Raw genomic sequence first — 25,994 nt, forward strand, 5'->3', positions numbered from 1 at the left:
CAGCGCTTCCCACGCGGGCTGTTTTCATGAGAAGAATCCCCTCAGTGCATCCATCCGGATGCTTTAGACACTGGAGTAGGTGAGCCTTTGATTGTTTGGTTTGTTGAGTTGTTGTTTTGCCAGGAGGAGAAGGCCTGCGGATTTTCTCTTTCTGCAGCAAGCAAAGGTGCTTCTGCTCAAGATTTCCTGACCCTTTGCATCTCTGTGTGAGATTCTGATATTGTTTTAGATTCTTATGTCTGCAGCAGCACCACGTGTCCATTTCCAAATTTTCTATTTCAGAGCTTTAAAGAAGGCAAGGCTCATTTTTCAGAGAGAATGTTGCCTGCTAATAGGAGACATTGGGGAATATTTAATTCAGAGCCATATGCAGTTCTGTTAAATCTGCTCATTTTAATGTAGTCAGAGTGTGTTAGAAAGTAATTACTCTAACATTTTATGATTTTGCTTTGAGATATCAGGTTGCACACCTGAATAGCTGCAGTGTTACAAATAGTAGGTAATGGCCCATCACTCATGCACCTCTTTCTACAGAGCCTGAAAACAGAAGCAGCCTCTCCATTGCCTATATCAGATGCGGGAGACGAGGCTAAAAAGGAGCAAAATTACGTGAAGGCTCTAAAAGTTGTCACAGCACAACTTGAATATTTCCAGCAGGTAAGTGCCAATTCTGCTGCTGCTGTTTTAGTGCAAGACAGAGCTGCAAGTTTCTGTCCAGCCAGGACCTGCTGTTGGTGGCTCAGGTTGCTGAGTGCTGCAGTCCTGTGGGGAGTTAGGAATTGCCCTGCAAAGCCGTGAGAGCTGGAGAATGGGCTTTGCTGTGTCGTCTTTAGGCCCCAGCTTGCTGGGATTCTGCTAGGGGCCAGCGTGAAGCATGAAGGCTCCCCAGCCCCAGAGGAGGGAGCATGTCCAAGGCACTGAGCTCAGCCACGTTGGATACGCCACAGGGTGGCCGAGGAGCAAGAGGCACAGAAATGCTTGATCTGACCTCACAGGCTCTTTGGGGCGCTTTGTCGCCACGAGCTTCTTGGGTGCGCTTATGTGGCGGTATTTGAGAGACACATTGTGGAGTGGCAGGTGGCAGTCAGAGATTTGGTGCCTTTATTGCCAGGTTGCTCTTTTGCCTCTTCAGGCAGAGTGGTCAGTAGCAGAGTGCAGTGTGAGCTGGCTTATTTTAGAGAAGCTGCAAAGAGATGATTGTGTTGTCCATGGATCCTTATGGGCCTGCACATGTCCCGTGTGGCAAAAGACAAAAACTGCAGAGTTGTGGACCCATTGCTGGGGCAAAAACCAGAGGCTACATGCGTCTGTTGATACTTTCTATTTTGCGGTCTATTCTATTCTTGATAACTGCATATGAAAATGCCATTGGTGCCTGCAGAGGGGGAAGAGTTGAAAGACTTGGACTAGTGTCCTGTGTTGCTAAGAAGAGGAGAGGTATCTTGGAATTCCGGATGCTGCATCTGAAGTCAAATGTGGAAGGTGGACAAAAGGAGCCACGAGTGCCTGTCAAGAGCAGCTGAAGATGCGGCAGCGTGTGCCCAGGTGGCCAGGAAGGCCAAGGCCGTACTGGCCTGTGTCAGCAATCGTGGGGCAGCAGGAGCAGGGCAGTGAGCTGTGGCCTGTGCTGGGCAGGGCTGCAGCGGCAGCTGGAGTGCTGTGTCCACATGTGGGCAGCTGTGAAGCAGAAAGAGCTTGAGGGGCTGGAGCGTGTGCGCAGAAGGGCACGGGAGCTGGGGAGGGGTGGGAGCACAAGGCCAGTGAGGAGGTGCTGAGGGAGCTATAGCCTGGGGAAAGGGAGGCTCGTGAGAGACCTTCTAGGCACACTTCCATGACTGCCTAGGTGACAGCGCTTCCCACGCGGGCTGTTTTCATGAGAAGAATCCCCTCAGTGCATCCATCCGGATGCTTTAGACACTGGTGTAGATGACTCTTTGATTGTTTTGTTTGTTGGTGTTGTTATTTTGCCAGGAGGAGAAGCCCTGCTGGTTTTCTGTTTATGCAGCCAGCATGGTGCTTTTCCTCATGGTTTCCTGACCCTTTGCATCTCTGTGTGAGAATCTGATATTGTTTTAGTTTTCTATGTCTGCAGCAGCACCACGTGTCCATTTCCAAATTTTCTATTTCAGAGCTTTAAAGAAGGCAAGGCTCATTTTTCAGAGAGAATGTTGCCTGCTAATAGGAGACATTGGGGAATATTTAATTCAGAGCCATATGCAGTTCTGTTAAATCTGCTCATTTTAATATAGTCGGAGTGAGTTAGAAAGTAATTACTCTAACATTTTATGATTTCGCTTTGAGACATCAGGTTGCACACCTGAATAGCTGTACTAATGATAGGTAATGACCAATTCCTCATGCACCTCTTTCTACAGAGCCTGAAAACAGAAGCAGCCTCTCCATTGCCTATATCAGATGCGGGAGACGAGGCTAAAAAGGAGCAAAATTACGTGAAGGCTCTAAAAGTTGTCACAGCACAACTTGAATATTTCCAGCAGGTAAGTGCCAATTCTGCTGCTGCTGTTTTAGTGCAAGACAGAGCTGCATGTTTCTGTCCAGCCAGGATCTGCCTTTGGTGGCTCAGGTTGCTGAGTGCTGCAGTCCTGTCAGGAGTTTGGAATTGCCCTGCAAAGCCGTGAGAGCTGGAGAATGGGCTTTGCTGTGTCGTCTTTAGGCCCCATCTTGCTGGGATTCTGCTAGGGGCCAGCGTGAAGCACAAAGGCTCCCTAGCCCCAGAGGAGGGAGCATGTCCAAGGCACTGAGCTCAGCCACGTTGGATACGTAGGGGACACGGCGGTCTGGAGAGACCTGTGCCACTCCACAGGGTGGCCGAGGAGCAAGAGGCAAAGTAAAATTGATCTGATCACACAGGCACATTGGAGTGCATTGTCTCCTCGAACTTCTTGGGTGAGCTTATCGGGGAGTATTTCTGAGGCCCATTGTGGTGTTGCAGTCTGAAATCACAGATTTGGTGCCTTTATTGCCAGGTTGTTCTTTTGCATCTTCAGACAGAGTGGTCAGTAGCAGAGCCCACTGTGGATGCACCTGATTCTGATAAGTTGCAAAGAGATGACTGTGTTCTCCATGAATCCTTTTGGGCATATTTATGTCCCGTGTGGCAAAAGACAAAATCTGCAGAGTTGTGGACCCATTGCTGAGGCAAAACCAAGAGGATACATGTGTCTGTTGGCAATTTCCATTTTGTGGTCTGCCTTGATAACTCCTTTTAAAAATGACATTGGAGTCGGGAGAGGGGGAATAGTTTAAACACTTGGACGACTATCTTGTATTGCTCAGAACAGGAATGACATCCTGAAGTTCCAGACGACATATCTTAAGTCAGAATTGAAATTTTTGTGCTTGGAGAGCTGCCTGGCACCAAAGGAGACTGAAGTGCCTGTCAGGAGCAGCTGAAGATGAGGCAGGGTGTGCCCAGGTGGCCAGGAAGGCCAAGGCCGTGCTGGCCTGTGTCAGCAATCGTGGGGCAGCAGGAGCAGGGCAGTGAGGTGTGGCCTGTGCTGGGCAGGGCTGCAGCGGCAGCTGGAGTGCTGTGTCCACATGTGGGCAGCTGTGAAGTAGAAAGAGCTTGAGGGGCTGGAGCGTGTGTGCAGAAGGGCACGGGAGCTGGGGAGGGGTGGGAGCACAAGGCCAGTGAGGAGGTGCTGAGGGAGCTATAGCCTGGGGAAAGGGAGGCTCGTGAGAGACCTTCTAGGCACACTTCCATGACTGCCTAGGTGACAGCGCTTCCCACGCGGGCTGTTTTCATGAGAAGAATCCCCTCAGTGCATCCATCCGGATGCTTTAGACACTGGAGTAGGTGAGCCTTTGATGGTTTGGTTTGTTGGTGTTGTTGTTTTGCCAGGAGGAGAAGGCCTGCTGATTTTCTCTTTCTGCAGCAAGCAAAGGTGCTTCTGCTCAAGGTATCCTGCCATTTTGCACCGCTGGATGAGAGGCTGATCGTGCTTTAGCTTTTCATATCTTCAGCAGCAACAACTCTGTATTTCCTAATTTTCTATTTCTGAGCCTTTAAGAAGGCAAAGTTCGTTTTCTGCTGTGTTCTTTGCTAGCTGATAATAGCCCATGTGGAATATTGAATTCAGCACCACATGCAGTTCTGTTTAATCACGCCACATTAATTTAGTGAGAATGACTTAGAATCCCATTGCTCGGACAGTTTATGATTTCTCCTTTGTGTAGAGTACATTGTAGAGTGGAATAACCATGATGTTAAAAATGACAGGTAATGGTCCATCCCTCATGCGTTTGTCTCTCCACAGAGACAGAAATCAAAAGTCGGCTCTACACGGAGTGTCTCAGCTCAGAGAGAGATGGTCAAAAAGGAGCAAAATTACTTGAAGGCTCGAAAAGTTGTCACAGCAAAACTTGAACATTTCAAAAAGGTAAGTGCCTGTCGTGGCTGCTGCTGTCAAGGTGCAAGACAGAGAAGAAGATTTTAGACCAGACAGAATTTGCTCAAGGCACCTTAGAATGCTGAGGGCTGGAGTCCAGTAACACGTTAGCAATTCCCTCGCCAGAGAGTGAGACCTGTAAAATGTCCTTAGATCAGTCGTGTTTCAGGCCCAAATTATTAGGATTCTGCTAGGGGCCTGCGTGAAGCATGAAGGCTCCCTAGCCCCAGAGGAGGGAGCATGTCCAAGGCACTGAGCTCAGCCACGTTGGATACGTAGGGGACACAGCGGTCTGGAGAGACCTGTGCCACTCCACAGGGTGGCCGAGGAGCAAGAGGCACAGAAATGCTTGATCTGACCTCACAGGCTCTTTGGGGCGCTTTGTCGCCACGAGCTTCTTGGGTGCGCTTATGTGGCGGTATTTGAGAGACACATTGTGGAGTGGCAGGTGGCAGTCAGAGATTTGGTGCCTTTATTGCCAGGTTGCTCTTTTGCCTCTTCAGGCAGAGTGGTCAGTAGCAGAGTGCAGTGTGAGCTGGCTTATTTTAGAGAAGCTGCAAAGAGATGATTGTGTTGTCCATGGATCCTTCTGGGCCTGCACATTTCCCATGTGGCAAAAGACAAAAACTGCATAGTTGTGGACCCATTGCTGAGGCAAAAACCAGAGGCTACATGCGTCTGTTGATACTTTCTATTTTGTGGTCTATTCTATTCTTGATAACTGCATATGAAAATGCCATTGGTGCCTGCAGAGGGGGAAGAGTTGAAAGACTTGGACTAGTGTCCTGTGTTGCTAAGAAGAGGAGAGGTATCTTGGAATTCCGGATGCTGCATCTGAAGTCAAATGTGGAAGGTGGACAAAAGGAGCCACGAGTGCCTGTCAAGAGCAGCTGAAGATGCGGCAGCGTGTGCCCAGGTGGCCAGGAAGGCCAAGGCCGTGCTGGCCTGTGTCAGCAATCGTGGGGCAGCAGGAGCAGGGCAGTGAGCTGTGGCCTGTGCTGGGCAGGGCTGCAGCGGCAGCTGGAGTGCTGTGTCCACATGTGGGCAGCTGTGAAGCAGAAAGAGCTTGAGGGGCTGGAGCGTGTGCGCAGAAGGGCACGGGAGCTGGGGAGGGGTGGGAGCACAAGGCCAGTGAGGAGGTGCTGAGGGAGCTACAGCCTGGGGAAAGGGAGGCTCGTGAGAGACCTTCTAGGCACACTTCCATGACTGCCTAGGTGACAGCGCTTCCCACGCGGGCTGTTTTCATGAGAAGAATCCCCTCAGTGCATCCATCCGGATGCTTTAGACACTGGAGTAGGTGAGCCTTTGATTGTTTGGTTTGTTGAGTTGTTGTTTTGCCAGGAGGAGAAGGCCTGCTGATTTTCTCTTTCTGCAGCAAGCAGGGGTGCTTCTGCTCAAGATTTCCTGACCTTTTGCAGCCCTGGATGAGGCGCTGATAGTGCTTTAGCTTTTCATGTCTTCAGCAGCCACAGTGGGATATTTCCTAATTTAAATGTCAGAGTTTTAAAGAAGGCAAAACTCATTTTTCAGTCTACGTTGCTTGCTGGTAATAGCCATCGTGGAATATTGAACTGAGAGCCATATGCAGTTCCCTTGAATCAGGCAAATTTCACTTAGGCGTAATTCCTTAGAATCCCATTGCTCTAACGGTTGATATTTTCGCCTTAGCGTAGAGCAGATTGCAGACCCTAAGAGATATGATGTTGGAAATGACAGGTAATGGCCCATCCCTCATGCATCTCTCTCTCCACAGAGTCTGAAAACAAACGCAGACTCTCCACTGACTCTCTCAGCTCCCGGACACGAGGACAAAGAGGAGCTCAATGACTACACGACACCCAAAATGTTCCCGACAAAGCCTAAATATTCCGAGCCGGTAAGTGCCCGTTGTGGCTGCTGCTGTCTTTAGTGCAAGACAGAGCTGCAAGTTTCTGACCAGGCAGCACTTGCTGTTGGTGGCTGAGAATGCTGAGTGCTGGAGTCCTGAGTGTTTGAGTTGTGAAGGAATGCAGCAGCAACAGGTGGCTTCTTCCTAATTTCCTCTTTCACAGCTTTAAGCACGTGCAAGGTCAGTTTTCAGAGAGAGCGTTGCTTGCTGATAGTAGGCCTTGTGGAATCTTGGATTCAGAGCCATATGCAGTTGTGTTGGATCTGCTCATTTTAATGTAGTCGGAGGGAGTTGGAATGCCATTGCTCTGACAGTTGATGATTTGGCCTTAGTAGAGCAGGTTGTAGAGCTGACTAGAAAGAAGGTTAGAAAGGACTGGCTATGACGCGTCCCTCATGCTTCTCTCTCTGCACAGAGCCCTGAGCCAAGAGAAGACGCTCCTCTGACTCTCTCAGCCACTGGAGACGAGGCCAAAGAGGAGCAGAACGGCCACAAACCTGCAAGTGTGGTCACAGCGGAAGCTGAATATTGCGAGCCGGTAAGTGCCAGTTGTGGCTGCTGCTGTCTTTAGTGCAAGACAGAGCTGCAAGTTTCTGTCCAGCCAGGATCTGCTGTTGGTGGCTCAGGTTGCTGAGTGCTGCAGTCCTGTGGGGAGTTAGGAATTGCCCTGCAAAGCCGTGAGAGCTGGAGAATGGGCTTTGCTGTGTCGTCTTTAGGCCCCAGCTTGCTGGGATTCTGCTAGGGGCCAGCGTGAAGCATGAAGGCTCCCCAGCCCCAGAGGAGGGATCATGTCCAAGGCACTGAGCTCAGCCACGTTGGATACGCCACAGGGTGGCCGAGGAGCAAGAGGCACAGAAATGCTTGATCTGACCTCACAGGCTCTTTGGGGCGCTTTGTCGCCACGAGCTTCTTGGGTGCGCTTATGTGGCGGTATTTGAGAGACACATTGTGGAGTGGCAGGTGGCAGTCAGAGATTTGGTGCCTTTATTGCCAGGTTGCTCTTTTGCCTCTTCAGGCAGAGTGGTCAGTAGCAGAGTGCAGTGTGAGCTGGCTTATTTTAGAGAAGCTGCAAAGAGATGATTGTGTTGTCCGTGGATCCTTACGGGCCTGCACATGTCCCGTGTGACAAAAGACAAAAACTGCAGAGTTGTGGACCCATTGCTGAGGCAAAAACCAGAGGCTACATGTGTCTGTTGATACTTTCTACTGTGTGGTCTATTCTATTCTTGATAACTGCATATGAAAATGCCATTGGTGCCTGCAGAGGGGGAAGAGTTGAAAGACTTGGACTAGTGTCCTGTGTATTTAAGAAGAGGAGCGGTATCTTGGAATTCCGGATGCTGCATCTGAAGTCAAATGTGGAAGGTGGACAAAAGGAGCCACGAGTGCCTGTCAAGAGCAGCTGAAGATGCGGCAGCGTGTGCCCAGGTGGCCAGGAAGGCCAAGGCCGTGCTGGCCTGTGTCAGCACTAGAGGGGCAGCAGGAGCAGGGCAGTGAGCTGTGGCCTGTGCTGGGCAGGGCTGCAGCGGCAGCTGGAGTGCTGTGTCCACATGTGGGCAGCTGTGAAGCAGAAAGAGCTCGAGGGGCTGGAGCGTGTGCGCAGAAGGGCACGGGAGCTGGGGAGGGGTGGGAGCACAAGGCCAGTGAGGAGGTGCTGAGGGAGCTACAGCCTGGGGAAAGGGAGGCTCGTGAGAGACCTTCTAGGCACACTTCCATGACTGCCTAGGTGACAGCGCTTCCCACGCGGGCTGTTTTCATGAGAAGAATCCCCTCAGTGCATCCATCCGGATGCTTTAGACACTGGAGTAGGTGAGCCTTTGATTGTTTGGTTTGTTGAGTTGTTGTTTTGCCAGGAGGAGAAGGCCTGCTGATTTTCTCTTTCTGCAGCAAGCAGGGGTGCTTCTGCTCAAGATTTCCTGACCTTTTGCAGCCCTGGATGAGGCGCTGATAGTGCTTTAGCTTTTCATGTCTTCAGCAGCCACAGCGGGATATTTCCTAATTTAAATGTCAGAGTTTTAAAGAAGGCAAAACTCATTTTTCAGTCTACGTTGCTTGCTGGTAATAGCCATCGTGGAATATTGAACTGAGAGCCATATGCAGTTCCCTTGAATCAGGCAAATTTCACTTAGGCGTAATTCCTTAGAATCCCATTGCTCTAACGGTTGATATTTTCGCCTTAGCGTAGAGCAGATTGCAGACCCTAAGAGATATGATGTTGGAAATGACAGGTAATGGCCCATCCCTCATGCATCTCTCTCTCCACAGAGTCTGAAAACAAACGCAGACTCTCCACTGACTCTCTCAGCTCCCGGACACGAGGACAAAGAGGAGCTCAATGACTACACGACACCCAAAATGTTCCCGACAAAGCCTAAATATTCCGAGCCGGTAAGTGCCCGTTGTGGCTGCTGCTGTCTTTAGTGCAAGACAGAGCTGCAAGTTTCTGACCAGGCAGCACTTGCTGTTGGTGGCTGAGAATGCTGAGTGCTGGAGTCCTGAGTGTTTGAGTTGTGAAGGAATGCAGCAGCAACAGGTGGCTTCTTCCTAATTTCCTCTTTCACAGCTTTAAGCACGTGCAAGGTCAGTTTTCAGAAAGAGCGTTGCTTGCTGATAGTAGGCCTTGTGGAATCTTGGATTCAGAGCCATATGCAGTTGTGTTGGATCTGCTCATGTTAATGTAGTCGGAGGGAGTTGGAATGCCATTGCTCTGACAGTTGATGATTTGGCCTTAGTAGAGCAGGTTGTAGAGCTGACTAGAAAGAAGGTTAGAAAGGACTGGCTATGACGCGTCCCTCATGCTTCTCTCTCTGCACAGAGCCCTGAGCCAAGAGAAGACGCTCCTCTGACTCTCTCAGCCACTGGAGACGAGGCCAAAGAGGAGCAGAACGGCCACAAACCTGCAAGTGTGGTCACAGCGGAAGCTGAATATTGCGAGCCGGTAAGTGCCAGTTGTGGCTGCTGCTGTCCTTAGTGCAAGACAAAGCTGCAAGTTTCTGTCCAGCCAGGATCTGCTGTTGGTGGCTCAGGTTGCTGAGTGCTGCAGTCCTGTCAGGAGTTAGGAATTGCCCTGCAAAGCCGTGAGAGCTGGAGAATGGGCTTTGCTGTGTCGTCTTTAGGCCCCAGCTTGCTGGGATTCTGCTAGGGGCCAGCGTGAAGCATGAAGGCTCCCCAGCCCCAGAGGAGGGAGCATGTCCAAGGCACTGAGCTCAGCCACGTTGGATACGCCACAGGGTGGCCGAGGAGCAAGAGGCACAGAAATGCTTGATCTGACCTCACAGGCTCTTTGGGGCGCTTTGTCGCCACGAGCTTCTTGGGTGCGCTTATGTGGCGGTATTTGAGAGACACATTGTGGAGTGGCAGGTGGCAGTCAGAGATTTGGTGCCTTTATTGCCAGGTTGCTCTTTTGCCTCTTCAGGCAGAGTGGTCAGTAGCAGAGTGCAGTGTGAGCTGGCTTATTTTAGAGAAGCTGCAAAGAGATGATTGTGTTGTCCGTGGATCCTTATGGGCCTGCACATGTCCCGTGTGGCAAAAGACAAAAACTGCAGAGTTGTGAACCCATTGCTGAGGCAAAAACCAGAGGCTACATGCGTCTGTTGATACTTTCTATTTTGTGGTCTATTCTATTCTTGATAACTGCATATGAAAATGCCATTGGTGCCTGCAGAGGGGGAAGAGTTGAAAGACTTGGACTAGTGTCCTGTGTTGCTAAGAAGAGGAGAGGTATCTTGGAATTCCGGATGCTGCATCTGAAGTCAAATGTGGAAGGTGGACAAAAGGAGCCACGAGTGCCTGTCAAGAGCAGCTGAAGATGCGGCAGCGTGTGCCCAGGTGGCCAGGAAGGCCAAGGCCGTGCTGGCCTGTGTCAGCAATCGTGGGGCAGCAGGAGCAGGGCAGTGAGGTGTGGCCTGTGCTGGGCAGGGCTGCAGCGGCAGCTGGAGTGCTGTGTCCACATGTGGGCAGCTGTGAAGCAGAAAGAGCTTGAGGGGCTGGAGCGTGTGCGCAGAAGGGCACGGGAGCTGGGGAGGGGTGGGAGCACAAGGCCAGTGAGGAGGTGCTGAGGGAGCTACAGCCTGGGGAAAGGGAGGCTCGTGAGAGACCTTCTAGGCACACTTCCATGACTGCCTAGGTGACAGCGCTTCCCACGCGGGCTGTTTTCATGAGAAGAATCCCCTCAGTGCATCCATCCGGATGCTTTAGACACTGGAGTAGGTGAGCCTTTGATTGTTTGGTTTGTTGAGTTGTTGTTTTGCCAGGAGGAGAAGGCCTGCTGATTTTCTCTTTCTGCAGCAAGCAGGGGTGCTTCTGCTCAAGATTTCCTGACCTTTTGCAGCCCTGGATGAGGTGCTGATAGTGCTTTAGCTTTTCATGTCTTCAGCAGCCACAGCGGGATATTTCCTAATTTAAATGTCAGAGTTTTAAAGAAGGCAAAACTCATTTTTCAGTCTACGTTGCTTGCTGGTAATAGCCATCGTGGAATATTGAACTGAGAGCCATATGCAGTTCCCTTGAATCAGGCAAATTTCACTTAGGCGTAATTCCTTAGAATCCCATTGCTCTAACGGTTGATATTTTCGCCTTAGCGTAGAGCAGATTGCAGACCCTAAGAGATATGATGTTGGAAATGACAGGTAATGGCCCATCCCTCATGCATCTCTCTCTCCACAGAGTCTGAAAACAAACGCAGACTCTCCACTGACTCTCTCAGCTCCCGGACACGAGGACAAAGAGGAGCTCAATGACTACACGACACCCAAAATGTTCCCGACAAAGCCTAAATATTGCGAGCCGGTAAGTGCCCGTTGTGGCTGCTGCTGTCTTTAGTGCAAGACAGAGCTGCAAGTTTCTGACCAGGCAGCACTTGCTGTTGGTGGCTGAGAATGCTGAGTGCTGGAGTCCTGAGTGTTTGAGTTGTGAAGGAATGCAGCAGCAACAGGTGGCTTCTTCCTAATTTCCTCTTTCACAGCTTTAAGCACGTGCGAGGTCAGTTTTCAGAGAGAGCGTTGCTTGCTGATAGTAGGCCTTGTGGAATCTTGGATTCAGAGCCATATGCAGTTGTGTTGGATCTGCTCATGTTAATGTAGTCGGAGGGAGTTGGAATGCCATTGCTCTGACAGTTGATGATTTGGCCTTAGTAGAGCAGGTTGTAGAGCTGACTAGAAAGAAGGTTAGAAAGGACTGGCTATGACGCGTCCCTCATGCTTCTCTCTCTGCACAGAGCCCTGAGCCAAGAGAAGACGCTCCTCTGACTCTCTCAGCCACTGGAGACGAGGCCAAAGAGGAGCAGAACGGCCACAAACCTGCAAGTGTGGTCACAGCGGAAGCTGAATATTGCGAGCCGGTAAGTGCCAGTTGTGGCTGCTGCTGTCTTTAGTGCAAGACAGAGCTGCAAGTTTCTGTCCAGCCAGGATCTGCTGTTGGTGGCTCAGGTTGCTGAGTGCTGCAGTCCTGTCAGGAGTTAGGAATTGCCCTGCAAAGCCGTGAGAGCTGGAGAATGGGCTTTGCTGTGTCGTCTTTAGGCCCCAGCTTGCTGGGATTCTGCTAGGGGCCAGCGTGAAGCATGAAGGCTCCCCAGCCCCAGAGGAGGGAGCATGTCCAAGGCACTGAGCTCAGCCACGTTGGATACGTAGGGGACACGGCGGTCTGGAGAGACCTGTGCCACTCCACAGGGTGGCCGAGGAGCAAGAGGCACAGAAATGCTTGATCTGACCTCACAGGCTCTTTGGGGCGCTTTGTCGCCACGAGCTTCTTGGGTGCGCTTATGTGGCGGTATTTGAGAGACACATTGTGGAGTGGCAGGTGGCAGTCAGAGATTTGGTGCCTTTATTGCCAGGTTGCTCTTTTGCCTCTTCAGGCAGAGTGGTCAGTAGCAGAGTGCTGTGTGAGCTGGCTTATTTTAGAGAAGCTGCAAAGAGATGATTGTGTTGTCCATGGATCCTTATGGGCCTGCACATGTCCCGTGTGGCAAAAGACAAAAACTGCAGAGTTGTGAACCCATTGCTGAGGCAAAAACCAGAGGCTACATGCGTCTGTTGATACTTTCTATTTTGTGGTCTATTCTATTCTTGATAACTGCATATGAAAATGCCATTGGTGCCTGCAGAAGGGGAAGAGCTGAAAGACTTGGACTAGTGTCCTGTGTTGCTAAGAAGAGGAGAGGTATCTTGGAATTCCGGATGCTGCATCTGAAGTCAAATGTGGAAGGTGGACAAAAGGAGCCACGAGTGCCTGTCAAGAGCAGCTGAAGATGCGGCAGCGTGTGCCCAGGTGGCCAGGAAGGCCAAGGCCGTGCTGGCCTGTGTCAGCAATCGTGGGGCAGCAGGAGCAGGGCAGTGAGCTGTGGCCTGTGCTGGGCAGGGCTGCAGCGGCAGCTGGAGTGCTGTGTCCACATGTGGGCAGCTGTGAAGCAGAAAGAGCTTGAGGGGCTGGAGCGTGTGCGCAGAAGGGCACGGGAGCTGGGGAGGGGTGGGAGCACAAGGCCAGTGAGGAGGTGCTGAGGGAGCTATAGCCTGGGGAAAGGGAGGCTCGTGAGAGACCTTCTAGGCACACTTCCATGACTGCCTAGGTGACAGCGCTTCCCACGCGGGCTGTTTTCATGAGAAGAATCCCCTCAGTGCATCCATCCGGATGCTTTAGACACTGGAGTAGGTGAGCCTTTGATTGTTTGGTTTGTTGAGTTGTTGTTTTGCCAGGAGGAGAAGGCCTGCTGATTTTCTCTTTCTGCAGCAAGCAGGGATGCTTCTGCTCAAGATTTCCTGACCTTTTGCAGCCCTGGATGAGGTGCTGATAGTGCTTTAGCTTTTCATGTCTTCAGCAGCCACAGCGGGATATTTCCTAATTTAAATGTCAGAGTTTTAAAGAAGGCAAAACTCATTTTTCAGTCTACGTTGCTTGCTGGTAATAGCCATCGTGGAATATTGAACTGAGAGCCATATGCAGTTCCCTTGAATCAGGCAAATTTCACTTAGGCGTAATTCCTTAGAATCCCATTGCTCTAACGGTTGATATTTTCGCCTTAGCGTAGAGCAGATTGCAGACCCTAAGAGATATGATGTTGGAAATGACAGGTAATGGCCCATCCCTCATGCATCTCTCTCTCCACAGAGTCTGAAAACAAACGCAGACTCTCCACTGACTCTCTCAGCTCCCGGACACGAGGACAAAGAGGAGCTCAATGACTACACGACACCCAAAATGTTCCCGACAAAGCCTAAATATTGCGAGCCGGTAAGTGCCCGTTGTGGCTGCTGCTGTCTTTAGTGCAAGACAGAGCTGCAAGTTTCTGACCAGGCAGCACTTGCTGTTGGTGGCTGAGAATGCTGAGTGCTGGAGTCCTGAGTGTTTGAGTTGTGAAGGAATGCAGCAGCAACAGGTGGCTTCTTCCTAATTTCCTCTTTCACAGCTTTAAGCACGTGCGAGGTCAGTTTTCAGAGAGAGCGTTGCTTGCTGATAGTAGGCCTTGTGGAATCTTGGATTCAGAGCCATATGCAGTTGTGTTGGATCTGCTCATGTTAATGTAGTCGGAGGGAGTTGGAATGCCATTGCTCTGACAGTTGATGATTTGGCCTTAGTAGAGCAGGTTGTAGAGCTGACTAGAAAGAAGGTTAGAAAGGACTGGCTATGACGCGTCCCTCATGCTTCTCTCTCTGCACAGAGCCCTGAGCCAAGAGAAGACGCTCCTCTGACTCTCTCAGCCACTGGAGACGAGGCCAAAGAGGAGCAGAACGGCCACAAACCTGCAAGTGTGGTCACAGCGGAAGCTGAATATTGCGAGCCGGTAAGTGCCAGTTGTGGCTGCTGCTGTCTTTAGTGCAAGACAGAGCTGCAAGTTTCTGTCCAGCCAGAACCTGCTGTTGGTGGCTCAGGTTGCTGAGTGCTGCAGTCCTGTGGGGAGTTAGGAATTGCCCTGCAAAGCCGTGAGAGCTGGAGAATGGGCTTTGCTGTGTCGTCTTTAGGCCCCAGCTTGCTGGGATTCTGCTAGGGGCCAGCGTGAAGCATGAAGGCTCCCCAGCCCCAGAGGAGGGAGCATGTCCAAGGCACTGAGCTCAGCCACGTTGGATACGTAGGGGACACGGCGGTCTGGAGAGACCTGTGCCACTCCACAGGGTGGCCGAGGAGCAAGAGGCACAGAAATGCTTGATCTGACCTCACAGGCTCTTTGGGGCGCTTTGTCGCCACGAGCTTCTTGGGTGCGCTTATGTGGCGGTATTTGAGAGACACATTGTGGAGTGGCAGGTGGCAGTCAGAGATTTGGTGCCTTTATTGCCAGGTTGCTCTTTTGCCTCTTCAGGCAGAGTGGTCAGTAGCAGAGTGCAGTGTGAGCTGGCTTATTTTAGAGAAGCTGCAAAGAGATGATTGTGTTGTCCATGGATCCTTATGGGCCTGCACATGTCCCGTGTGGCAAAAGACAAAAACTGCAGAGTTGTGAACCCATTGCTGAGGCAAAAACCAGAGGCTACATGCGTCTGTTGATACTTTCTATTTTGTGGTCTATTCTATTCTTGATAACTGCATATGAAAATGCCATTGGTGCCTGCAGAGGGGGAAGAGTTGAAAGACTTGGACTAGTGTCCTGTGTTGCTAAGAAGAGGAGAGGTATCTTGGAATTCCGGATGCTGCATCTGAAGTCAAATGTGGAAGGTGGACAAAAGGAGCCACGAGTGCCTGTCAAGAGCAGCTGAAGATGCGGCAGCGTGTGCCCAGGTGGCCAGGAAGGCCAAGGCCGTGCTGGCCTGTGTCAGCAATCGTGGGGCAGCAGGAGCAGGGCAGTGAGCTGTGGCCTGTGCTGGGCAGGGCTGCAGCGGCAGCTGGAGTGCTGTGTCCACATGTGGGCAGCTGTGAAGCAGAAAGAGCTTGAGGGGCTGGAGCGTGTGCGCAGAAGGGCACGGGAGCTGGGGAGGGGTGGGAGCACAAGGCCAGTGAGGAGGTGCTGAGGGAGCTACAGCCTGGGGAAAGGGAGGCTCGTGAGAGACCTTCTAGGCACACTTCCATGACTGCCTAGGTGACAGCGCTTCCCACGCGGGCTGTTTTCATGAGAAGAATCCCCTCAGTGCATCCATCCGGATGCTTTAGACACTGGAGTAGGTGAGCCTTTGATTGTTTGGTTTGTTGAGTTGTTGTTTTGCCAGGAGGAGAAGGCCTGCTGATTTTCTCTTTCTGCAGCAAGCAGGGGTGCTTCTGCTCAAGATTTCCTGACCTTTTGCAGCCCTGGATGAGGTGCTGATAGTGCTTTAGCTTTTCATGTCTTCAGCAGCCACAGCGGGATATTTCCTAATTTAAATGTCAGAGTTTTAAAGAAGGCAAAACTCATTTTTCAGTCTACGTTGCTTGCTGGTAATAGCCATCGTGGAATATTGAACTGAGAGCCATATGCAGTTCCCTTGAATCAGGCAAATTTCACTTAGGCGTAATTCCTTAGAATCCCATTGCTCTAACGGTTGATATTTTCGCCTTAGCGTAGAGCAGATTGCAGACCCTAAGAGATATGATGTTGGAAATGACAGGTAATGGCCCATCCCTCATGCATCTCTCTCTCCACAGAGTCTGAAAACAAACGCAGACTCTCCACTGACTCTCTCAGCTCCCGGACACGAGGACAAAGAGGAGCTCAATGACTACACGACACCCAAAATGTTCCCGACAAAGCCTAAATATTGCGAGCCGGTAAGTGCCCGTTGTGGCTGCTGCTGTCTTTAGTGCAAGACAGAGCTGCAAGTTTCTGACCAGGCAGCACTTGCTGTTGGTGGCTGAGAATGCTGAGTGCTGGAGTCCTGAGTGTTTGAGTTGTGAAGGAATGCAGCAGCAACAGGTGGCTTCTTCCTAATTTCCTCTTTCACAGCTTTAAGCACGTGCGAGGTCAGTTTTCAGAGAGAGCGTTGCTTGCTGATAGTAGGCCTTGTGGAATCTTGGATTCAGAGCCATATGCAGTTGTGTTGGATCTGCTCATTTTAATGTAGTCGGAGGGAGCTGGAATGCCATTGCTCTGACAGTTGATGATTTGGCCTTAGTAGAGCAGGTTGTAGAGCTGACTAGAAAGAAGGTTAGAAAGGACTGGCAATGACGCGTCCCTCATGCTTCTCTCTCTGCACAGAGCCCTGAGCCAAGAGAAGACGCTCCTCTGACTCTCTCAGCCACTGGAGACGAGGCCAAAGAGGAGCAGAACGGCCACAAACCTGCAAGTGTGGTCACAGTGGAAGCTGAATATTGCGAGCCGGTAAGTGCCAGTTGTGGCTGCTGCTGTCTTTAGTGCAAGACAGAGCTGCAAGTTTCTGTCCAGCCAGGATCTGCTGTTGGTGGCTCAGGTTGCTGAGTGCTGCAGTCCTGTGGGGAGTTAGGAATTGCCCTGCAAAGCCGTGAGAGCTGGAGAATGGGCTTTGCTGTGTCGTCTTTAGGCCCCAGCTTGCTGGGATTCTGCTAGGGGCCAGCGTGAAGCATGAAGGCTCCCCAGCCCCAGAGGAGGGAGCATGTCCAAGGCACTGAGCTCAGCCACGTTGGATACGTAGGGGACACGGCGGTCTGGAGAGACCTGTGCCACTCCACAGGGTGGCCGAGGAGCAAGAGGCACAGAAATGCTTGATCTGACCTCACAGGCTCTTTGGGGCGCTTTGTCGCCACGAGCTTCTTGGGTGCGCTTATGTGGCGGTATTTGAGAGACACATTGTGGAGTGGCAGGTGGCAGTGAGAGATTTGGTGCCTTTATTGCCAGGTTGCTCTTTTGCCTCTTCAGGCAGAGTGGTCAGTAGCAGAGTGCAGTGTGAGCTGGCTTATTTTAGAGAAGCTGCAAAGAGATGATTGTGTTGTCCATGGATCCTTATGGGCCTGCACATGTCCCGTGTGGCAAAAGACAAAAACTGCAGAGTTGTGGACCCATTGCTGAGGCAAAAACCAGAGGCTACATGCGTCTGTTGATGCTTTCTACTGTGTGGTGTATTCTATTCTTGATAACTGCATATGAAAATGCCATTGGTGCCTGCAGAGGGGGAAGAGTTGAAAGACTTGGACTAGTGTCCTGTGTTGCTAAGAAGAGGAGAGGTATCTTGGAATTCCGGATGCTGCATCTGAAGTCAAATGTGGAAGGTGGACAAAAGGAGCCACGAGTGCCTGTCAAGAGCAGCTGAAGATGCGGCAGCGTGTGCCCAGGTGGCCAGGAAGGCCAAGGCCGTGCTGGCCTGTGTCAGCAATCGTGGGGCAGCAGGAGCAGGGCAGTGAGCTGTGGCCTGTGCTGGGCAGGGCTGCAGCGGCAGCTGGAGTGCTGTGTCCACATGTGGGCAGCTGTGAAGCAGAAAGAGCTTGAGGGGCTGGAGCGTGTGCGCAGAAGGGCACGGGAGCTGGGGAGGGGTGGGAGCACAAGGCCAGTGAGGAGGTGCTGAGGGAGCTACAGCCTGGGGAAAGGGAGGCTCGTGAGAGACCTTCTAGGCACACTTCCATGACTGCCTAGGTGACAGCGCTTCCCACGCGGGCTGTTTTCATGAGAAGAATCCCCTCAGTGCATCCATCCGGATGCTTTAGACACTGGAGTAGGTGAGCCTTTGATTGTTTGGTTTGTTGAGTTGTTGTTTTGCCAGGAGGAGAAGGCCTGCTGATTTTCTCTTTCTGCAGCAAGCAGGGGTGCTTCTGCTCAAGATTTCCTGACCTTTTGCAGCCCTGGATGAGGTGCTGATAGTGCTTTAGCTTTTCATGTCTTCAGCAGCCACAGCGGGATATTTCCTAATTTAAATGTCAGAGTTTTAAAGAAGGCAAAACTCATTTTTCAGTCTACGTTGCTTGCTGGTAATAGCCATCGTGGAATATTGAACTGAGAGCCATATGCAGTTCCCTTGAATCAGGCAAATTTCACTTAGGCGTAATTCCTTAGAATCCCATTGCTCTAACGGTTGATATTTTCGCCTTAGCGTAGAGCAGATTGCAGACCCTAAGAGATATGATGTTGGAAATGACAGGTAATGGCCCATCCCTCATGCATCTCTCTCTCCACAGAGTCTGAAAACAAACGCAGACTCTCCACTGACTCTCTCAGCTCCCGGACACGAGGACAAAGAGGAGCTCAATGACTACACGACACCCAAAATGTTCCCGACAAAGCCTAAATATTGCGAGCCGGTAAGTGCCCGTTGTGGCTGCTGCTGTCTTTAGTGCAAGACAGAGCTGCAAGTTTCTGACCAGGCAGCACTTGCTGTTGGTGGCTGAGAATGCTGAGTGCTGGAGTCCTGAGTGTTTGAGTTGTGAAGGAATGCAGCAGCAACAGGTGGCTTCTTCCTAATTTCCTCTTTCACAGCTTTAAGCACGTGCGAGGTCAGTTTTCAGAGAGAGCGTTGCTTGCTGATAGTAGGCCTTGTGGAATCTTGGATTCAGAGCCATATGCAGTTGTGTTGGATCTGCTCATTTTAATGTAGTCGGAGGGAGCTGGAATGCCATTGCTCTGACAGTTGATGATTTGGCCTTAGTAGAGCAGGTTGTAGAGCTGACTAGAAAGAAGGTTAGAAAGGACTGGCTATGACGCGTCCCTCATGCTTCTCTCTCTGCACAGAGCCCTGAGCCAAGAGAAGACGCTCCTCTGACTCTCTCAGCCACTGGAGACGAGGCCAAAGAGGAGCAGAACGGCCACAAACCTGCAAGTGTGGTCACAGCGGAAGCTGAATATTGCGAGCCGGTAAGTGCCAGTTGTGGCTGCTGCTGTCTTTAGTGCAAGACAGAGCTGCAAGTTTCTGTCCAGCCAGGATCTGCTGTTGGTGGCTCAGGTTGCTGAGTGCTGCAGTCCTGTGGGGAGTTAGGAATTGCCCTGCAAAGCCGTGAGAGCTGGAGAATGGGCTTTGCTGTGTCGTCTTTAGGCCCCAGCTTGCTGGGATTCTGCTAGGGGCCAGCGTGAAGCATGAAGGCTCCCCAGCCCCAGAGGAGGGAGCATGTCCAAGGCACTGAGCTCAGCCACGTTGGATACGTAGGGGACACGGCGGTCTGGAGAGACCTGTGCCACTCCACAGGGTGGCCGAGGAGCAAGAGGCACAGAAATGCTTGATCTGACCTCACAGGCTCTTTGGGGCGCTTTGTCGCCACGAGCTTCTTGGGTGCGCTTATGTGGCGGTATTTGAGAGACACATTGTGGAGTGGCAGGTGGCAGTGAGAGATTTGGTGCCTTTATTGCCAGGTTGCTCTTTTGCCTCTTCAGGCAGAGTGGTCAGTAGCAGAGTGCAGTGTGAGCTGGCTTATTTTAGAGAAGCTGCAAAGAGATGATTGTGTTGTCCATGGATCCTTATGGGCCTGCACATGTCCCGTGTGGCAAAAGACAAAAACTGCAGAGTTGTGGACCCATTGCTGAGGCAAAAACCAGAGGCTACATGCGTCTGTTGATGCTTTCTACTGTGTGGTGTATTCTATTCTTGATAACTGCATATGAAAATGCCATTGGTGCCTGCAGAGGGGGAAGAGTTGAAAGACTTGGACTAGTGTCCTGTGTTGCTAAGAAGAGGAGAGGTATCTTGGAATTCCGGATGCTGCATCTGAAGTCAAATGTGGAAGGTGGACAAAAGGAGCCACGAGTGCCTGTCAAGAGCAGCTGAAGATGCGGCAGCGTGTGCCCAGGTGGCCAGGAAGGCCAAGGCCGTGCTGGCCTGTGTCAGCAATCGTGGGGCAGCAGGAGCAGGGCAGTGAGCTGTGGCCTGTGCTGGGCAGGGCTGCAGCGGCAGCTGGAGTGCTGTGTCCACATGTGGGCAGCTGTGAAGCAGAAAGAGCTTGAGGGGCTGGAGCGTGTGCGCAGAAGGGCACGGGAGCTGGGGAGGGGTGGGAGCACAAGGCCAGTGAGGAGGTGCTGAGGGAGCTACAGCCTGGGGAAAGGGAGGCTCGTGAGAGACCTTCTAGGCACACTTCCATGACTGCCTAGGTGACAGCGCTTCCCACGCGGGCTGTTTTCATGAGAAGAATCCCCTCAGTGCATCCATCCGGATGCTTTAGACACTGGAGTAGGTGAGCCTTTGATTGTTTGGTTTGTTGAGTTGTTGTTTTGCCAGGAGGAGAAGGCCTGCTGATTTTCTCTTTCTGCAGCAAGCAGGGGTGCTTCTGCTCAAGATTTCCTGACCTTTTGCAGCCCTGGATGAGGTGCTGATAGTGCTTTAGCTTTTCATGTCTTCAGCAGCCACAGCGGGATATTTCCTAATTTAAATGTCAGAGTTTTAAAGAAGGCAAAACTCATTTTTCAGTCTACGTTGCTTGCTGGTAATAGCCATCGTGGAATATTGAACTGAGAGCCATATGCAGTTCCCTTGAATCAGGCAAATTTCACTTAGGCGTAATTCCTTAGAATCCCATTGCTCTAACGGTTGATATTTTCGCCTTAGCGTAGAGCAGATTGCAGACCCTAAGAGATATGATGTTGGAAATGACAGGTAATGGCCCATCCCTCATGCATCTCTCTCTCCACAGAGTCTGAAAACAAACGCAGACTCTCCACTGACTCTCTCAGCTCCCGGACACGAGGACAAAGAGGAGCTCAATGACTACACGACACCCAAAATGTTCCCGACAAAGCCTAAATATTGCGAGCCGGTAAGTGCCCGTTGTGGCTGCTGCTGTCTTTAGTGCAAGACAGAGCTGCAAGTTTCTGACCAGGCAGCACTTGCTGTTGGTGGCTGAGAATGCTGAGTGCTGGAGTCCTGAGTGTTTGAGTTGTGAAGGAATGCAGCAGCAACAGGTGGCTTCTTCCTAATTTCCTCTTTCACAGCTTTAAGCACGTGCGAGGTCAGTTTTCAGAGAGAGCGTTGCTTGCTGATAGTAGGCCTTGTGGAATCTTGGATTCAGAGCCATATGCAGTTGTGTTGGGTCTGCTCATGTTAATGTAGTCGGAGGGAGTTGGAATGCCATTGCTCTGACAGTTGATGATTTGGCCTTAGTAGAGCAGGTTGTAGAGCTGACTAGAAAGAAGGTTAGAAAGGACTGGCAATGACCCGTCCTCATGCTTCTCTCTCTGCACAGAGCCCTGAGCCAAGAGAAGACGCTCCTCTGACTCTCTCAGCCACTGGAGACGAGGCCAAAGAGGAGCAGAACGGCCACAAACCTGCAAGTGTGGTCACAGCGGAAGCTGAATATTGCGAGCCGGTAAGTGCCAGTTGTGGCTGCTGCTGTCTTTAGTGCAAGACAGAGCTGCAAGTTTCTGTCCAGCCAGGATCTGCTGTTGGTGGCTCAGGTTGCTGAGTGCTGCAGTCCTGTCAGGAGTTAGGAATGGCCCTGCAAAGCCGTGAGAGCTGGAGAATGGGCTTTGCTGTGTCGTCTTTAGGCCCCAGCTTGCTGGGATTCTGCTAGGGGCCAGCGTGAAGCATGAAGGCTCCCCAGCCCCAGAGGAGGGAGCATGTCCAAGGCACTGAGCTCAGCCACGTTGGATACGTAGGGGACACGGCGGTCTGGAGAGACCTGTGCCACTCCACAGGGTGGCCGAGGAGCAAGAGGCACAGAAATGCTTGATCTGACCTCACAGGCTCTTTGGGGCGCTTTGTCGCCACGAGCTTCTTGGGTGCGCTTATGTGGCGGTATTTGAGAGACACATTGTGGAGTGGCAGGTGGCAGTCAGAGATTTGGTGCCTTTATTGCCAGGTTGCTCTTTTGCCTCTTCAGGCAGAGTGGTCAGTAGCAGAGTGCAGTGTGAGCTGGCTTATTTTAGAGAAGCTGCAAAGAGATGATTGTGTTGTCCATGGATCCTTATGGGCCTGCACATGTCCCGTGTGGCAAAAGACAAAAACTGCAGAGTTGTGAACCCATTGCTGGGGCAAAAACCAGAGGCTACATGCGTCTGTTGATGCTTTCTATTTTGTGGTCTATTCTGTTCTTGATAACTGCATATGAAAATGCCATTGGTGCCTGCAGAGGGGGAAGAGTTGAAAGACTTGGACTAGTGTCCTGTGTTGCTAAGAAGAGGAGAGGTATCTTGGAATTCCGGATGCTGCATCTGAAGTCAAATGTGGAAGGTGGACAAAAGGAGCCACGAGTGCCTGTCAAGAGCATCTGAAGATGCGGCAGCGTGTGCCCAGGTGGCCAGGAAGGCCAAGGCCGTGCTGGCCTGTGTCAGCAATCGTGGGGCAGCAGGAGCAGGGCAGTGAGGTGTGGCCTGTGCTGGGCAGGGCTGCAGCGGCAGCTGGAGTGCTGTGTCCACATGTGGGCAGCTGTGAAGCAGAAAGAGCTTGAGGGGCTGGAGCGTGTGTGCAGAAGGCACGGGAGCTGGGGAGGGGTGGGAGCACAAGGCCAGTGAGGAGGTGCTGAGGGAGCTACAGCCTGGGGAAAGGGAGGCTCGTGAGAGACCTTCTAGGCACACTTCCATGACTGCCTAGGTGACAGCGCCTCCCACGCGGGCTGTTTTCATGAGAAGAATCCCCTCAGTGCATCCATCCGGATGCTTTAGACACTGGAGTAGGTGAGCCTTTGATTGTTTGGTTTGTTGAGTTGTTGTTTTGCCAGGAGGAGAAGGCCTGCTGATTTTCTCTTTCTGCAGCAAGCAGGGGTGCTTCTGCTCAAGATTTCCTGACCTTTTGCAGCCCTGGATGAGGTGCTGATAGTGCTTTAGCTTTTCATGTCTTCAGCAGCCACAGCGGGATATTTCCTAATTTAAATGTCAGAGTTTTAAAGAAGGCAAAACTCATTTTTCAGTCTACGTTGCTTGCTGGTAATAGCCATCGTGGAATATTGAACTGAGAGCCATATGCAGTTCCCTTGAATCAGGCAAATTTCACTTAGGCGTAATTCCTTAGAATCCCATTGCTCTAACGGTTGATATTTTCGCCTTAGCGTAGAGCAGATTGCAGACCCTAAGAGATATGATGTTGGAAATGACAGGTAATGGCCCATCCCTCATGCATCTCTCTCTCCACAGAGTCTGAAAACAAACGCAGACTCTCCACTGACTCTCTCAGCTCCCGGACACGAGGACAAAGAGGAGCTCAATGACTACACGACACCCAAAATGTTCCCGACAAAGCCTAAATATTCCGAGCCGGTAAGTGCCCGTTGTGGCTGCTGCTGTCTTTAGTGCAAGACAGAGCTGCAAGTTTCTGACCAGGCAGCACTTGCTGTTGGTGGCTGAGAATGCTGAGTGCTGGAGTCCTGAGTGTTTGAGTTGTGAAGGAATGCAGCAGCAACAGGTGGCTTCTTCCTAATTTCCTCTTTCACAGCTTTAAGCACGTGCGAGGTCAGTTTTCAGAGAGAGCGTTGCTTGCTGATAGTAGGCCTTGTGGAATCTTGGATTCAGAGCCATATGCAGTTGTGTTGGGTCTGCTCATGTTAATGTAGTCGGAGGGAGTTGGAATGCCATTGCTCTGACAGTTGATGATTTGGCCTTAGTAGAGCAGGTTGTAGAGCTGACTAGAAAGAAGGTTAGAAAGGACTGGCTATGACGCGTCCCTCATGCTTCTCTCTCTGCACAGAGCCCTGAGCCAAGAGAAGACGCTCCTCTGACTCTCTCAGCCACTGGAGACGAGGCCAAAGAGGAGCAGAACGGCCACAAACCTGCAAGTGTGGTCACAGCGGAAGCTGAATATTGCGAGCCGGTAAGTGCCAGTTGTGGCTGCTGCTGTCTTTAGTGCAAGACAGAGCTGCAAGTTTCTGTCCAGCCAGGATCTGCTGTTGGTGGCTCAGGTTGCTGAGTGCTGCAGTCCTGTCAGGAGTTAGGAATGGCCCTGCAAAGCCGTGAGAGCTGGAGAATGGGCTTTGCTGTGTCGTCTTTAGGCCCCAGCTTGCTGGGATTCTGCTAGGGGCCAGCGTGAAGCATGAAGGCTCCCCAGCCCCAGAGGAGGGAGCATGTCCAAGGCACTGAGCTCAGCCACGTTGGATACGTAGGGGACACGGCGGTCTGGAGAGACCTGTGCCACTCCACAGGGTGGCCGAGGAGCAAGAGGCACAGAAATGCTTGATCTGACCTCACAGGCTCTTTGGGGCGCTTTGTCGCCACGAGCTTCTTGGGTGCGCTTATGTGGCGGTATTTGAGAGACACATTGTGGAGTGGCAGGTGGCAGTCAGAGATTTGGTGCCTTTATTGCCAGGTTGCTCTTTTGCCTCTTCAGGCAGAGTGGTCAGTAGCAGAGTGCAGTGTGAGCTGGCTTATTTTAGAGAAGCTGCAAAGAGATGATTGTGTTGTCCATGGATCCTTATGGGCCTGCACATGTCCCGTGTGGCAAAAGACAAAAACTGCAGAGTTGTGGACCCATTGCTGAGGCAAAAACCAGAGGCTACATGCGTCTGTTGATACTTTCTATTTTGTGGTCTATTCTATTCTTGATAACTGCATATGAAAATGCCATTGGTGCCTGCAGAGGGGGAAGAGTTGAAAGACTTGGACTAGTGTCCTGTGTTGCTAAGAAGAGGAGAGGTATCTTGGAATTCCGGATGCTGCATCTGAAGTCAAATGTGGAAGGTGGACAAAAGGAGCCACGAGTGCCTGTCAAGAGCAGCTGAAGATGCGGCAGCGTGTGCCCAGGTGGCCAGGAAGGCCAAGGCCGTGCTGGCCTGTGTCAGCAATCGTGGGGCAGCAGGAGCAGGGCAGTGAGGTGTGGCCTGTGCTGGGCAGGGCTGCAGCGGCAGCTGGAGTGCTGTGTCCACATGTGGGCAGCTGTGAAGCAGAAAGAGCTTGAGGGGCTGGAGCGTGTGCGCAGAAGGGCATGGGAGCTGGGGAGGGGTGGGAGCACAAGGCCAGTGAGGAGGTGCTGAGGGAGCTACAGCCTGGGGAAAGGGAGGCTCGTGAGAGACCTTCTAGGCACACTTCCATGACTGCCTAGGTGACAGCGCTTCCCACGCGGGCTGTTTTCATGAGAAGAATCCCCTCAGTGCATCCATCCGGATGCTTTAGACACTGGAGTAGGTGAGCCTTTGATTGTTTGGTTTGTTGAGTTGTTGTTTTGCCAGGAGGAGAAGGCCTGCTGATTTTCTCTTTCTGCAGCAAGCAGGGGTGCTTCTGCTCAAGATTTCCTGACCTTTTGCAGCCCTGGATGAGGTGCTGATAGTGCTTTAGCTTTTCATGTCTTCAGCAGCCACAGCGGGATATTTCCTAATTTAAATGTCAGAGTTTTAAAGAAGGCAAAACTCATTTTTCAGTCTACGTTGCTTGCTGGTAATAGCCATCGTGGAATATTGAACTGAGAGCCATATGCAGTTCCCTTGAATCAGGCAAATTTCACTTAGGCGTAATTCCTTAGAATCCCATTGCTCTAACGGTTGATATTTTCGCCTTAGCGTAGAGCAGATTGCAGACCCTAAGAGATATGATGTTGGAAATGACAGGTAATGGCCCATCCCTCATGCATCTCTCTCTCCACAGAGTCTGAAAACAAACGCAGACTCTCCACTGACTCTCTCAGCTCCCGGACACGAGGACAAAGAGGAGCTCAATGACTACACGACACCCAAAATGTTCCCGACAAAGCCTAAATATTGCGAGCCGGTAAGTGCCCGTTGTGGCTGCTGCTGTCTTTAGTGCAAGACAGAGCTGCAAGTTTCTGACCAGGCAGCACTTGCTGTTGGTGGCTGAGAATGCTGAGTGCTGGAGTCCTGAGTGTTTGAGTTGTGAAGGAATGCAGCAGCAACAGGTGGCTTCTTCCTAATTTCCTCTTTCACAGCTTTAAGCACGTGCGAGGTCAGTTTTCAGAGAGAGCGTTGCTTGCTGATAGTAGGCCTTGTGGAATCTTGGATTCAGAGCCATATGCAGTTGTGTTGGATCTGCTCATGTTAATGTAGTC

General features: G+C 51.4%; 1 protein-coding gene across 1 annotated transcript in view; it reads left to right on the top strand.

The window, feature by feature from the left end:
* Nucleotides 1-516: 516 nt before the first annotated feature.
* LOC148219572 (serine/threonine-protein kinase PAK 3-like) overlaps nt 517-25,994 on the top strand; it is an 87,907-nt gene continuing 62,429 nt past the window's right edge. Inside the window, exons 1-3 of the mRNA XM_088156338.1 lie at nt 517-657; nt 2,376-2,498; nt 4,278-4,400. Of these exons, the coding sequence (XP_088012464.1) occupies nt 517-657; nt 2,376-2,498; nt 4,278-4,400 (387 nt within the window). The remainder of the gene's footprint in view (nt 658-2,375; nt 2,499-4,277; nt 4,401-25,994) is intronic.

Source organism: Sturnus vulgaris, chromosome Z (genome assembly GCF_052056855.1).
Source record: "Sturnus vulgaris isolate bStuVul1 chromosome Z, bStuVul1.hap1, whole genome shotgun sequence".
NCBI lineage: Eukaryota > Metazoa > Chordata > Aves > Passeriformes > Sturnidae > Sturnus > Sturnus vulgaris.